The 15985-nt window shown below is 41.2% G+C and overlaps 1 protein-coding gene across 1 annotated transcript; it reads right to left on the reverse strand.

Annotated features, from left to right (window-relative positions):
- Positions 1–3958: 3958 nt before the first annotated feature.
- On the reverse strand, positions 3959–15703 carry bmp5 (bone morphogenetic protein 5). The gene is made up of 7 exons (XM_052079412.1): positions 14767–15703; positions 12294–12486; positions 7307–7455; positions 6615–6812; positions 5219–5295; positions 5021–5131; positions 3959–4870 (listed from the first exon to the last, which is right to left on the reverse strand). The coding sequence occupies exons 1-7, from the start codon at positions 15254–15256 to the stop codon at positions 4721–4723; spliced, it is 1368 nt and encodes a 455-aa protein (XP_051935372.1). The 5' UTR covers positions 15257–15703; the 3' UTR covers positions 3959–4720.
- Between the last annotated feature and the right edge of the window lie 282 nt (positions 15704–15985).

Genomic DNA, 15985 nt, shown 5'->3' on the forward strand with positions numbered 1-15985 from the left:
TCTGCACTCTCTTGGCTCGTGCTGTGGTGTACCAATTAGTTCAAACTATCATTTAAATCACCGTGCTGTTCATGTTCAGCATCCAAATTGCAGGAAATTGTGTCAATATGTTACAAGCATTTGTGAAAAGTTAGCTGTGCCGATTCTGTCTTTGTGTGATTATTCATATTAGTCAACCTTTCCTGTGACCATGAAATAAACTTGCCACTGGTGCTGCCTTACGTGATAAAAGGATATAATGCTCAAACTCTGCATGCGCTTTGTTCTAAGCACAAGACATACAATCGTTTAATCTGATGGCCCGCAGATGGACTGTGCACATGCTGGTGGCAAGAAAAACCTGACCATGTTGAAGCATCACCCTCTGAGAGCACACATTCCTTGTCATACCAAACAACATGTAAAAATGTGACCGGCACGCTCTCCCTTCTCAGTCGGGACTGATTGAGCTGCATGGAAGCTATCGGCCACCCACCGAACACAAATAAGGAGAACCATATGTGTTGAGAAGGACTGGGTAAACTGCACAACATTTTTATTAGATACAGTTTCACTTGCCTTCTCGATGGACTGCAAGGTGACACCATGAAAATAAACTCAGGGCTATAGTAAGAAAATAAGGTTAACAGAACTCGAATCAATGAAACCAGGATTTATTATTAAAGCAAATACCTATAACAATGTTAACTGTTACGACATCAAAAATAACGAAAATGCTCAGTATGGACCCTTTTGGATTTGTTTTTCCAATTCCCTTTGACTCATCGCATATGTGGTTTCAAAATGGGGGTCGCAAATATTTACACAAATTACATACAAAACAGTCTTTGCAAACAATCACGATAGAATCTTTTGAGGAGCTTGTAAAAATCACTGGTCTGCTTGGACATAGAAGCAACTTAAAAGAGAGTTTTTAGAATGTGGTGGTCTGCTGAATTAAATTTGATAAATCATTTTATTCAATGGTTCTTGCGTTGTGCCCAAGAAACTAAGAAACATACATATAATCCTCAAATCATTTCTCATAAATATGCAGGCACACATTTCCACATTAAAAAGAAACCTTTTGCAATTCCTGTTAGTGAACAAATTGGATTAGTTTTAAATTAACAACCACTTATACTGTCTTTCGCTAGATTTCAATAATAAATGAGTAGCAATTGAAGTCAAACACTATCTTTCTGAAAGCACTTGGGGCTCTATTTTCACAATTTCTTCCCATTTTCTGCATACAAACTCACATCTTAATTTTCATAGCCTCTTCTAGCTTGTTTGAGAATTAGGCAGATTGCGGTGGTGGTCCGAGCGTGTTTTCCTTTACCTGCTCCCTATGCACATGACAATTTGGTGACTACAAGTAGACTAAACTTTATGCCTATTGGAAGGAGGTCTAAGTTGTGGCGCAGGGAGGGCAACACTGTTTTGGTGAATTTCATGGAGGGACAGGCAAACAGATTCTGAGGATGTGGGGTGAACGTCATCATATTTCATTCAGAAAAATGACAACAGCGTACATCAAACCCTTTGAATCATTGTAGAGAGCGTTCTCCAAGTGCGCACTTCACAGCGCTGTTCTGCGAGCACACCGGCTAACTTAACATCATCCGCTGAACTGCCCCAAAGTAAAAGAAAAATAATAATTTTACTTAAATGGTTTGTGATGGAAGCCACCCTCTGTAGAAAAAAAGTGTGGCATTCATACTCGTGCTGCCACTGCATTCATATTGTTATGAAGACTAAACCTGAGATGATGATGTATACACAATTAAGAACCTGCACTGCAATCTTTCAGCGCAAAATGGCCATGAATGTGATGGAAAGCACGAATGAACCTCTGACTCACTTCTGGGTGATTTGACCACAGAGCTCTTTGAGGAGAATAGGTCACCTACTCTAAAAGTTTGCTAATTGTTTCTTTTTTTTCTTTTTTTTAATTAATGTGGCCAAAATTTGGCCTTTCCACTCTTAAATAAGTGCTTATTCATAGTAGCTACCCCCAACCCCCACAAGAAGATATATTGCTGAATTGCAGGGAACCCGTGATATTAAACAGTTGATGCGATTGTGAAGTGCAGTGAATAATCATGCCAAGGCAACAGGCCGCAGGAATGCAAAATCAGCCCTCAAGCCAAGTGTTAAGTTAGCAGGTGGCCTCTTCCATTCACTGAATGTCAACATAGTCCACAGAACATCTGGGCAGGCCAGCCACTGCTTTTAATTACGTGCAATACAGACACTCAATGTTCCAGCATATCCGAAAAAAACATATACAGGTATATAAAAGTAGGAAGGTGGGGGCTTGCAACGCGACGTATCGTGTTTGCCTTCTCCTCATTTCTACAAACTGTGAAAAATCTCTGAACAGCCAATCTGTGCAAGTGCACTTCTCTAGAAAATATGCGAATCCTGACTGATGTGCAACAACACTGCAACATTTACGCCCTCAGTTTTACTTTCAAAATATGACTGCAAATTATGTGATGGATATGTCTTTCAGACATAATGTGGAAATGATTGCTGAAAAAAATTACAATAATTTTTTTTCTACTGGCAGCTAAGCTTGTCATCATCACTCATCTGTGGTCTAATGGAGGTCAACGGAATGCCTCTACACACTCCCTACCATTAGCACATACCTAAAAGCACACTTTCATGTTTATTGGGGCGGCATGGCGGAGTGATAGAGTAGTCGTTTCCCAACAAAGAGGTTGGTAGCCCGATCCCCGGCCATTGCAACCATGTCAAAGTGTCCTTGAGCAAGACGCTGAACCCCCAGTTGCTCCTAATGCTGCGTCATCAGTAGGTGAATGCGGTAACAGTGTAAAGCGCTTTGAGGTAGAAAAGCGCGATACAAGTTAGAAATTCAACATACATTTTAGAAGGAGTGTTTTTGAGGTAAGTTTACTTGCATAGTATTCGTTTTAAAAAATTCAAGAAATGAGGATCAATACCCACAACCTTCAGTTTGGGAGACAGCTCCACTCCCACCTGAGCCATGCCACTCTGTTCTCGTGTGTCTCCAGCAGGGGACAGAGGAGGGCCTTCCCTCCAGAATGCACACCTGCCATTGTTAATCAGCCGACTATTTAAGGGCCTCCAAGATGGCATGTCTCTGTCGGATCAGTCGTGTTGCTCATGGCTCTGCCGCCAAGAATTGAATTCTTCTAGATGTTCCATGTTTCATGCTTTACGTTTTTTTTAACCTAACCGTTGTAAGTAGTTTTTCGTTGTAATTATTTGCCATGGTTTTTTTTATATAACACACGTTTTCTTTTCTTTTTTTTCTATTTATTGACAGGTTATTTCTGTTTATATTCAGCATTGTGTGTTGTATTCCTGGTGTTTTACCGACGTCCTTTGTTCTACTTTGTCGGTCTTGCGACCAATTTTTTTTTTATCAATTCTTTCTGAGTTCACATTTCTGGAGTACAATTCAGTCCGGAACCTTCAGAAAAAACCTGACGGTGTTGTTTGACAAATGGAAGACTTGTACCTCCAAAAGGACACAACATTTTGGCTCTCCTTTTTACTGTCTATCTGAAATGGTAGACCAGCCCCAGTGTTGCAAAAAAAAAAAAGTGTCTTTCAAGTCAGGAGACACTCCAGCTAAGCATTATAGAATATGGATGACTGGAACAATTAATTAACCCCAAATGGCTGACTTACAGTAAGTGCATATCATGAGGAATTTAATTACTGTATTTCCTAATACTCAGCAGTGAGCAGTAATTGCAGAGAGAACCGAAAAGGTCATCCCCACATTTTGTAACATCTGTGTTGCCGTTTTGGTGAGCAACAGATTCTGCAAATATCAGCAGCAAACCCCCATAATGACCGTGTTAACAATAATGGCAACAAAAGTAGCCTCAGGCTGTGGGAAGAGAGCTCTCGAGTATTAAAAGGCCACAGGTCATTGTGTGGAGAATACAGGAAAATTGTAAAAATCAATCAGCAAAGATTGGTATTTACAGGTGTTATGTTTATTAAAAATACACTGCATTCTACATACGCTTTGTCCAAATATCACATTGAGATAGAATGACTTCTGCAGCGAATGCCATAGAAGAATGACATATTTGGTGAAGTAAAGTGAACAATGAATATGAAATCGAATGAAGAGTTTTGCAGCGAATGCCATGGAGGAATAAGATATTTGGTGAAGTTAAGTGAACAATGAATATCACAATTCCATATGGGCTCATAGCAAACAAAAGAGCTGCAATGGAAAAGGTGAAGAATATCATTGGAGCTGAAAGATGATGACAGCTACATAGAAAATGTCTCTGCCGTTTGTTTGTATTAGAAAACTCCCATTTTCCTCTCCAACATTTCCAACGGCCATTTGTGATCGAAATTCTTTTGCCGTTTTTTTTTTAAATACACTTTAACCTCAACAGTTCACAATTTGTCGCAAAATGAATAGAGCTCAGCACGGTGTTTTGCAGAGTAATTTCAATCGCTTCGAAAAGAAGAGCAAATTGTCTATCACGATAACTCCGGAAAGACTATATGCCGACGGACGTAATTATTTCAGATCAAAATGAAATCAACATTATGATTACTAATCATATAAATATCACAATATTCAGTGCTATTTTGAACAGAGAATAAATTAGGTAATAAAACTCTATATACATAACACTGTACATCACACCACAGCCAGAGACGATGCGTTTTCCAACATATTCCAGATAGCATAAATTAAAATCAACCGCAGGCACTAATGGCAACCGCAAGACCTCACCACCATATTTCGATACTTTTTGAGAATGACGTTTGAGCTGTCATCAAAGTAAAGCACCGAAATAGCATTGAGTTTGGTCGGGGCGCAGCACGGCTTTGGCACATTGTCAGGAAACATTAAATGGACCTATAAAAGACAGCAAATAAAGTGGGCTTCAGAAGAGGTAAGAATGTTGTCATTTTGCAAATGAATTACGGCGGCGGCAAACATAGCGGTGACATTTACGCTGACAGTGTTTGCCCTAAAGGTGTGGAATGAAGTTGAGTGAGAACTTACCAGAGTTTGGACAATTGCATGATTGGTTGCGTTCATGTGTGCGTTGAGCGGAAATGAACATTCACCGTCACAGTAAAAAGCGGCATAGCCTTCAGGCGCTATAATCCAATCCTGCAGCGAAATGAGAGCGGTTATCTCATTTGATCACTGGTGACAAAATAACCACTGTTGACTGCGCTGAAAATGGTTTTGTCTTACCTGCCAACCCAAGTCACGAAAGCTGACATAAAGCTCGTGCTTCTTGCAGGCTTGCTTTTGTTCACTTGTGTTATAATCTGAAATATAAATTGTTTGTTGTTGTTGTTGTTTGCTTCTTTGTTTTTAAAGCAGGACATATACAACAAAAAGCAATTAGCACAACTGATGAGACTTACAGCTACAGTCAGGAACAACACTTCTCCCATCGAGCCATCAAAATGAACTTCAGCTGTTATTTTAAGTTCCAATTGAAGCATGTTGTTGCTTTAAAAAACATTTGGTGCATGAAGTTGTCAAGCTTGGAAGGGTGGGCCTTTGGACAAATGCCAATTTTATGACTCCATATGTGTCGGGTGCAATACAACTTTAACCCATTTTGTACGCACATGACCTGTTAAGCGACTGCAGACGAGTCATTTCTTTTCACACGAGGCGATAGTGGCATCAAAAGAGTGAAATACTGTTTTGTGCAAAATGTGAAAAATTGATGTTGGCCGCCCCAACTCAAACTGATATCATCATCTAGGCCGTTTCGACACTGCACATGCACTCGTCAATGGAGGAAGCACACATGCATATACTTACTCTCCTTATGTAAGGACGTCAACAACATACAGTGGTGAGAATGTGTTTTGGAGTTATAATAACTTACATCTGCAGGATTTTGTATCGGTAAGCGGCCCTTCTTGTATGAGTTTGAGTTTGAGGCTGATTATCAAATGTCAAAATCTTTACGAAATACGCATTACATGGAACTCATCGGTGCAACTCAGCCAACAAACCGCACTATGTGCGAGCCAGCCTCTCCTGTAGTTACTTCTTAGCATGTTGCTGTTGGCAACAGTAAAGTAACCGGTGCTGAGTGGTTAGGCCCAACAAAGCCTTCTCTGTTGGCCTATATATTAGAAGTTGTACATTTAAAACTTCAATTCTAGTATTTGTCCCATAAAACAGTATTACTTCTTCTCTTCATTCCATGGTGTCTCCGTTGGCTGCACTGCTTCCACGATATGTGTGGATGGTAGAATTTTTTTGTTTCTATGTATTTTTTGGACAATCAGATTTCAGCGTCTATGCATTACTATGTCCATCTAATTTGCCCAGGTCCTTCAGAATCAATAGTGTCGGCTGATGGGTTGTTTTTTTTATTGTTGTTGTTTTTTTTGAGAGGACATTGAGGGCCACTACAGCAAAGTGGAGACTGGTGACTATATATAATCCTGCAACATCCAGAGCAAAGGCGGAGCAACATGGTAAGATAACGTCAACATGTCAGCTTGAAACATTAGAATACGGCTGACCGGGTTTCAAAAATGCTAGGTGTTAGTGGCTTGTTTTGCCAATGGAAAAGCGTCATCACAAGCAGATTAGCGAGTGCCAATTGTGTACCGTGTACCTCCAGTTTTCGGTGCCCTTGATGATTCCTGTTGATGGGTTGATTTATTGCGGTTGTGGTTTTTCTTTTTCCCACCGGCGGCTCTGACGGAGCGAAGCAACACCCCGCTGGCCTTGAAGAAAGCAACCAGGAAGGGCTGCTGGGACTGAGGCCCATTGCGCCCCACAATGCCGGCGGACTTCATGTTGATACTGCGGCCTTCAAAACATCACAATGACAACATATGTAGAGGACGAGAGAAGGAAGGAGAAGGACAATCCATTGGCCTGTTAACATAATGAGGCAGTACATGTGTTGCATGTTAAACGTACTCTAAACATTAGAGGCGTTTCCAAAAACACTAGGGACGGTCTGACTGACGTTTAAACAATACATGTTCATTCGTGTGATTGCCATTTGAATCGGTCTATGAAGGCAGAGGATTATCCTCGCAGCTGCCTTTCAGATTTTGATGAATCATATTTCTATCACATCTTTGTATTACTTTCTGCTAGATCCTACTGCATGCGGAATGTTTTTTTTTCTGTTTTTGCTTCCTCTTTATACTCATGCCGTGTCGAGTTGAGATCGTTTCTTTGCTTCAGCTCCTTGCACATTATTAACAAGATGCTTTCAAAAGATAGTTTAAAAGTAAACATCAAAACTTCATTTATTATGAGGGGGCACGGGGGTGGAAGATGACCTTGACATACCATCTAAAGTCTCCACACATAGTTGGAGGCCCAGATTCTGCTGTGGGTTCATCACCCAGTGGTTACTGGTAGCCGTTATGTCAAACACCAGCCAACCGCCGTCAGATGCTTGGACCCTTTTGGAGTCGAGCAAGAAGGTCTCCGCATCTCTGCAGATGAAAGCACAACTATTCACCACCAGAACTTAATGAATGCATACACTTTGAAATGACTTACAACCCCTTCTGCAGTTTGAAAGGGCCGTTTGAGGTTCGTTATCAAGTTTCACTCGTTGTGCTTTTCAGCATCAGCTCCGCTCAGTCGGTAAAATGAACGCGGGCACTTATTTGCTGCATTACAAACAAATTACTAAACACTTGGGCTCGCCTCGGCTCCAAAGTAAATCAAAACTTTCTGTGTACCTCGGTATTGCAAAGCCTTAATAGGCGCACGCAGACAAAAAGAAACCATATGGGTCTTTGAAGGTATTCTCGTGAAGGATCGGGGAGGCCAGCAGAAGTCACAAAGCAACAGATAAATGAAGTAACAGAGACTTGCAGGATCACTAATGGATGCCTGAGGTCCTACTCTCCAAAAGGAGCCAAAAGCCACGTTCCGTGTTTCAGAGTCTCCATCTCCTCAAACTGATAACCTCTTAAAACTATCTTCCTAGAAAGTACCTCTAACATTGAAACCAAAAGATGCACGGTCCATTTTTTTCCCCACTTTGTTTTGTTTGAAAGCTTTGCGCTGCATCCATGATTGATTGCAGAGCTGTGTGGTGAAGCGTGACAGTCAGAAAGAAACACGGTTTTTCCACATGGCCCCAAAAGTTCAAGAGTTAGTCACGTGTTTATTACAGGTGTAATAAAAGCCAACCTCATGAGGAATTCCACATAAATGTACAGTAGTGAACCTAAATCATGTGCCAATTCAGAGCGCACGTGTTGTACAACTGCAGTAGTCCTTGCATTCAACCATCTCAGTGCACTCAAGGAGAGACCTCAAACTCTCTCTCAGGGGACTGAGGCGACCGTGATGTCTATCAGTTGCAACCCCCCCATCTACAAAAAGATTTACCCCAAGATTTCGTCTTATCATGAAACAGAAATTTCCATTGCATTTTGTTTCGTATCTCACTTTTTAATTGTTACAGGTGAATGTTACAGGTTTTAATCTTCAATCCAGCCTCAGCTGTCAGCGAATGCCTTTTTTGGGTGTTTCTGGATTCATTCCAATTGTATGTGTGCTAACATTAGCTAGCAAGGCATATAATTCATATGATTTTTTAAAATTTATCTGGCATCAAAATATTAATGTAGGTCACTGTGCACTGTACATAGTGCATCGTTTTCTATTAGTCCCAATCAGCACTAAATTAACTCATTTTCTGCAGTGTATTTTCACAGGTCCCCTCTCAAGGTAGTGACCAAAAATCAATCGGTTGAAATAATTTTATTAGGTTTTACAAGATATTTTATTTTTTCCCAGTACACGTAACTAACTCGAATTCTGTTTTTAATGTATGATATTCACATGTATGCAAAACAATGCTATGTCAAAGTACCATATTTTTGGGACGATAAATCACATTTTTTTTCGTAGTTTGGCTGGTCATAAGACATACAGTATAATCAAGTGTGTCTGTTCGGACAGGCAGTGTGTACTCCACTCCCATTAATTTCTGAACGCTGCCTATGTTATAAAAAAAATCAGTATCTCGTGATTGAAGCATTTCCATCCGTACTACTTGACTCAGTGGGCTGCGTCACTCTGAATAAAACCAAAAGGCACATTCGAACAATGCTCGAAGTTCCCCCACACTCGGTGCGTTTTTCAGAACGCACCCACAATTAGAGAACGGGTATGTTGGGTACGGGACTCAGCTCTACTGTTCTTGCTGAACCTCACCACCCTGAAAATGCAATTTATTGTCTGGAGCGACTCATGTTTTTTTTTTCCTTCTTCATGAATTTTTTGACTGGTGCGACTTATACAGTCTGAAAAATACCGTAAAACAACACATAATAAGTATAGGTTAGTAGTTTGGGTGTCCACTGTGACAAAATGTTGGCCCTTTGGGTACTTTAAAATACCGTATGGACTTTTAACCACTGATAATTGCATCAGTCACTGAACCCTGACTGGCCTTTTAACGTTTCTTTTTTGAGGAAACTCAGCAGCTCCGGTTTATCTTGACAAATACCAGCTGCAGCGAGTCACTTGAAACGAGTGGCCTTCTGGGGCTTTTAGGAATGAATGCAATCCACGTTTGTCAAAAACCTAAGTCAGCTTTAGAAAAGAGGAAAGGTGGTAAAATCCTGTTAAAACAGGGGATTAATCTTTAATAAATGCATCAATTTTTCAGTTTCACAATGACATTCAAAATGATTCTACACTTTGGAAGGCTAAAAGGTTTACTTGATTTGGCCTTTATACTGTACACCAAGAGAGTGAATTTGAAATAAAACTGATACTGTATAACTGAAGGGTAGACTCATCTTTAAAAGTAAAAGTTGGAATTGAGAAACAAAGTCAATTATGCAGATTATCTCAAACTCCAAGCAACCAAAATTCTTAGCAGCCAATGACTGCTTTAAGTTAGGAACCCATTCAATTGCCACCGTCAAGTGAATTTTATTCCTTGAGGTGTGTTGGATTGCACATTACTGGCAGTACCACTCCCCACCAGTAGAGAGCATCAGTGTGTAAGGGACTGGGAGCAGACTACGAAGAAGCTGAGAGAGTGACCTGCGAAAAGTTCAGAGCAAAGAACGAAGGAATGAAGGGAACAGTTTGCTACAGAGATATGTAGGCGAGTGCTGAATATAAAGACCTGAGTTACAATACTATGATTAAAAGTGACTCAACGGTTCATGGGCTCTCCTGATCAGTCACCAACTCAACAAGGTGCTTTTCCAAAGCCTTGACTGCAGTTCATATATATATATATATATATATATATATATATATATATATAGATAGATAGATAGATAGATAGATAGATAGATAGATAGATAGATAGATAGATAGATAGATAGATAGATAGATAGATAGATAGATAGATAGATAGATAGATAGATAGATAGATAGATAGATAGATAGATAGATAGATAGATAGATAGATAGATAGATAGATATAGATATAGATACAGATATATATTTAGAGCTGTCAGTTTAGTGCGTTTTTATTGGCATTAATTTAAATGAATTTTAACGGGATTAAAAATTTTCTCGCGAGATTAACGCGGCACACGTCACAAGCGGATGTTACGTTGCTCTATAAATACACCAGAAACAAAACAACAAGCGCGCTGCAGAAGTCCACGCCCATGTCTGTTTTGCCAGCCACGGCTGTGCGAGACACCGAAAACTGATACTTAAAGTGTTTATGAATGGAAAGTTTACATTTAAAAAGTCACCATATTGCTCCACTGACAAGACAAAAGTTATCTGTTCTTCTCTCTCTCTCTGTATCATACAGGTATTCGCTGTATGCCACTGATGCGATTGTTACTTGTTTGGAACTATTTTGTGTGGAAGGTTACAGTGTGCTGTGTCCATATAAATAAAGCGGGTGGAGCTACTCTGTGTTCGTCTGACAGTGACAGTGCGCTACAGTGGTAGCGACCTAGCGAAAGTAAAAGGTCTCCATTGTTGTCATCGAACCAAGTGTAGTCATTCGAAATGAGGTCTACACAATATCGTAGAGAGACTTCCACGCAAGAAGGACCAACACAATAAACATAGCCTGACTGTGTTAGAGGGAGTGACCACCCCCTTTCAGAATGGTTTGCTCCTGCAGCACAGGGGAAGTGCGTGTGCTTGTTTGTACGGCCGGCAGTTTCCAATACAGCGGCACATAATGAACACTGGTGTCCGGTGTCTGTTATTCGTTAACAAACATACAGAAACATAGATGATGAAAAGATGTGGAAAAGTTCAAAGGAAAGGAATGCGGATGACTACATTGAAATGCTCGTCAAATGGCTTGTGGGTTTGCTTGTACACTCCATATAGAGTCGATGAAGCTTTCGCAGCAGTATCCTCAAAAGTCGACGCAAATTACCGAGTTAAAAAAAAAAAAAAGCAAACAAACAACAACATTTTCTCAAATTGATTGGCTCACGGACTCTAACATACATCATCCTTACTTAATATTTCCAGGTACCACCATTTAGAATTTTTTTTTCTCAGTTTGTGTGATCGACTTCCAGTGTGGTTTATGTGATTTGGGTTTCAGTAACACAACCTGCAATAGCCTACACCCTGTGAAAACAAATATGCCAACATAAACCTTTCCCCTTTAAGACGGTGGAGTTTATTGACTCTGGCCTATTCAAAGCCCTCGAGGGTCATATCTCCCTTTCGATCACCCACACTTTTTTTTTTTCAGCAGGCAGTGCATTCAGCTATGTCACCATTTAAACTTCCGTTATATAGTGGAAACAGGCAGGTATAGTGGGTATAACAGTGACCGCGGGGAGCACTATGGAAGCCCCCGAACCCTCTGATAGGGGCCCCTGCGGTTTTGTCTGGGACTCGGCCAACCAAGCAAGAAACACAAGACGAGTGATAAGTGATGGACCCTCCAAGCTTCATAAGTGGCTAACTTGCTAATGGGCTTCTCTTTATCCGAGAACTATATTTGTAAGGCTGACGTGGTGTGAATGAAGGAGAACAGAGATAGTGATCCAAGGTTGTAAGATAATAGCTGCCACTGTCGCTTGTTTAAAAAAAAAAAAAAAGAAAAAAACGGAATCAAAAGAAATCCTTTCCAACTGGAGTGCTGAGATGAAAAGGTAAAATAACGCAAGACTGATCATTTTAATTTATTTCGAGATGAATTCTAAAATGTTTAAACCATCACTCTCTGAAAACCTTGTACAACTCATCTCAACATTTATAACTCTCATATAACAGCAAAAATAATAATTGAAGTCATGTTTTAGCTGAAAATGATGTCAGACTTGCAGTTCCATTCTGGGTCTTTATGTTTGATACTCACTTATTTGGAAATTCCTGAATGACTTGATGAATAGTGACCTTCAGTGTGAGATTGTCAAAGCGGCCATGGCTGCGGTCCTTATAGATGCGAAACTCTGCAGCAGTGACCGCCTCTCCATCCAGGATCTGAGTCAGATCAAAACGGAACTCCTTGTAGTGTCTTCGTTGGTGAGAGAAATCTTTATCTTTCTCCACTAGGAAGTAAAATAGTACAGTGTGAATTGCATTTCTCGAACTGCCAAATACGACTTCACACCTCCTGAACATATTGTCTGAAGTGTGTCATTTTTCACATCTTCTTTTACATTCCCGATCCAATCCAAACATTTTGACTCCCAACAAAAGTACTTTCCACTTCATTAAATCAGTCAAATGAATACAGGTAGTGGTTCCCAGACAGGCCCTCCACTGTGTGCCTAACTGCATTCTGTGGCCATGATGAATGAGCTGTCAGTGAAGAAAAACAGGCTGATTTCAATTAAAGACACTTTTCTGTGCTCCTCATGACAGAGAAGAGAGCAAACGGGATTCCTCAACGTCAGGTGAGGCTCTGCTTGACCTCATTGCTGACCTTGAGTTGACCTTCTTTGGTAAAACCTGAATACAGTAATTCTGTAAATAGTGGCCTCTGATGATAGACATATCTCAATTGATGACAAACACAGACACCTGAACGAATAGTATCTGTAATAAAATCTCAATATATCAATGATTCAAATTCATTTGCTAACAAAAACAGCAGCACCCACTGGATGCTGGATTTCATCCAGTAGGTGCAATGAATTTGTGCCGCACCGTCTGACTCTTGCCATTTCTGTGCTTTTTCTGCATGACAGTATTTTTATTTTGCTTTAAAGCTCACTTCAGACATCATTTATTTGGTATCATCCAACCATACTTTAATGCTTGCTCTCATAAGGGTCGTGGATGAGCCTATCCTAGGTGACATTGAGCGAGAGGTGGGGTACACCGTGGAAGGGTTTTCAGATCAGCTACACAGTTATCATACATATTTATTTCACATGAATATAAATTTTGGCATGCAAAGGCCTCTTCCACTGCTTGTAAGGAATAGTGAATATGAAGAGGTGATCCATATTGAATTGTACATGATCATCCTACATTTTCTGTATCACAATATATGTAAATATAACTAAACACCAACATAAATACTTGTGAAATAAATTGAAAATGGTTGAGCGCAATAAATGCCCAATAAGGTTCTCTGATCCAAGAAAAAAAGTCAGCCAAAATGTGACATGCCTGAAAGGTTGTGGACTGGGACGTGCGACGTGACAACCCGCAGTCTTGCTTTCGCAGTTGGATTGGCTGGCATATGCAGTGAACTTTAATATATTTTTACCGAGAGCATTCAGTGCACTTTAATATTTTTTATCGTAAGGGGACGCCTGTGGCTACTTAGCACAAACAGGTCAGAGGTCAGGTCTGACGCTTTTCCCTGCTGAGTGTGTTCCATTAAAGGAGCCACAGGCAGTAATTTGAAGCAGAGGAGACACCGACCATTAAACATTCCGCTTTCAAGTGGAGAAGAGTTCAGTGATTCGGATTAAGGTGGGCTCTGAGTCCAGTCGTGGTCAATGCGATGCTTTAAAGATTCATCAATATCTGTCTCAACTTTTCTGTAAACTAGCAGATTTACGATAAGCCCTGTCAAGTTGCTATATTTGAGTGTACTGTAATAAAAACAGAGGCCCATTGAACACTTCACTGACAGTCACTAGAACGAGAGCAGAGCTTTTAAGGCTGACAATGTACATGCCCCGGTGGAGCGTTAAGTGGAAGCAGATGGGCTCGGGCCAAAGTGAGTTACTGCCAACAAACTCCACACAAATTCACTACTACTGAAAAATAAAACATTGAACCTGTCAGCAAGATGCAAAACCTTGCAGAGATAATCTTGTGGTACAATCACCGTCCAGTTAATTTGGGGACACGAAGCGCAGCTCGACAGTTATGAAGTCAAGGTATGCGTCAATATCAGGCTTGCTGCCTTCTCAAGTTTAAATGGCAGGAAATAATTAAGACCAATTTTCTCAAGGTCAGACAGTCATCTGATAAGTCGCACTGAACTTCAGGCTCAAAGGTCACAGCTACTGAACAAACACACCAATTATAGAGATCAGCAGTCTTTTGCACCAAAGCAGTCCAAATGCACGCAATGTGAAACGGCATTTGAACGCTAAGACCAAATGACTCGAGGCTCACATCCCACAATCACCGAGTAAATTATATGCTCATTCTACACACCATATTCAAATTTTAAAAAAACAACAAAAAACCTACGGTAAATACGCACATATTTTAACCAAACAGTCAAACATTCCTTTGGATGCCAGCCCAATCCTGTACATTATAGAACTGCATGCCTAATTTTATTTTTTTATTGACTGTTTTCTAATGGGTGGTATTTTAATTTGAGGAGTTGTTGCATTTAGATAAAGTCTGTGACTTACCTATATTGACAAAACTCATCACCATATCGGCGTCATTGAGAAAGTGGTTGTCATGCGCTATGCTGAGCGCCGGGCTTTGACCCAGCAGAGGGGCCGCTCGGTAGGACTGGGCCACACGGGAGTAGCCCACATGCTGGGGGCTATAGTAACCCTTCCTGGAGTGCCCTTGGGTCTTGGCAATGTGGCTCTTCCCCGCACCTTGCGGCACCCCCTCTTCCTCCACGGCCATGGCGTTGTAAAGGTCGAGCATGAAGAGTGGAGCGGAGGACGCCTGTTTCCCGGGAGAGAAGGGCCTCGGACGATGAGGTAAGCCCAGGATGGAGAGGATCTCCCTCTGGATCTCCCGTCGTTCGTGATTGCGCAACTTCCTGTAGATAAAACTGGAGTGCACATGGTTGTCACTGAAGGCGCAATGAGCACAGGACAGAAAAGTTAAGCAACTCCAAGTAAGTCCAAGCACGGCACGGCTCCGAGGGGACATGTTGCTCATGACAGGCTCACAAGTTCAACCACATTGCACTGTGTGGAAGACCTTGAGCAGAGATATCCAGAGTGGAATCATGGACGCATGGATGAAGCAGCGCAGCGTCCAGGCTGGTAACGGAGGAGAACTGAGAGGAGACAAATGAGGTATTAGCTTGCAGCCAAAGCAGCACTCCTCCGTTTCCTTCTCCTGCTCAACTTTGTACTCATCCACGGTCCATCCAAAGCCTCACTGTCTATTTATGGACTTGTGACAACGTCCCTCAACTCACGCCTCTTTGATGAAAAAAACAAAACAAAACAAAAAAGCAAGACAAAAAAATATATAGCTACTCCCAGAAAGGTAGGCAGGAGTGTACTGGGGATGAAATTGTAGTGGAAGAGTCAACTTTTGCCCCTGCACTCACTTTTCTCCCCACAGAGAGGGAGAGAGAGAGAGAGCGAGAGAGTGAGAGAGAGAGAGAGTGGCGGGGTGCATGTTACCCTCTGAGAACATCCCACACTCCACTTTTTGTTTGTGCATCCACCTCTAGAGGCCGCAATAAAAATGTCACAACCCCACTCCCACGGTGAATGTGTAAACGGAGACACTTGAAATTCGAGATCCCATCCTAACGAGTGAAAGAATAGTGGCCGAGCCTTTTAATCACCTCGACTTATTGAAGTCACTATGACTGCAGCATTCACACACAATGCGCTGGAAGCAGGTTTTATACTGAATGGCATGATGAATGGC

Source organism: Hippocampus zosterae, chromosome 11 (assembly GCF_025434085.1).
Source record: "Hippocampus zosterae strain Florida chromosome 11, ASM2543408v3, whole genome shotgun sequence".
NCBI classification, from domain to species: domain Eukaryota; kingdom Metazoa; phylum Chordata; class Actinopteri; order Syngnathiformes; family Syngnathidae; genus Hippocampus; species Hippocampus zosterae.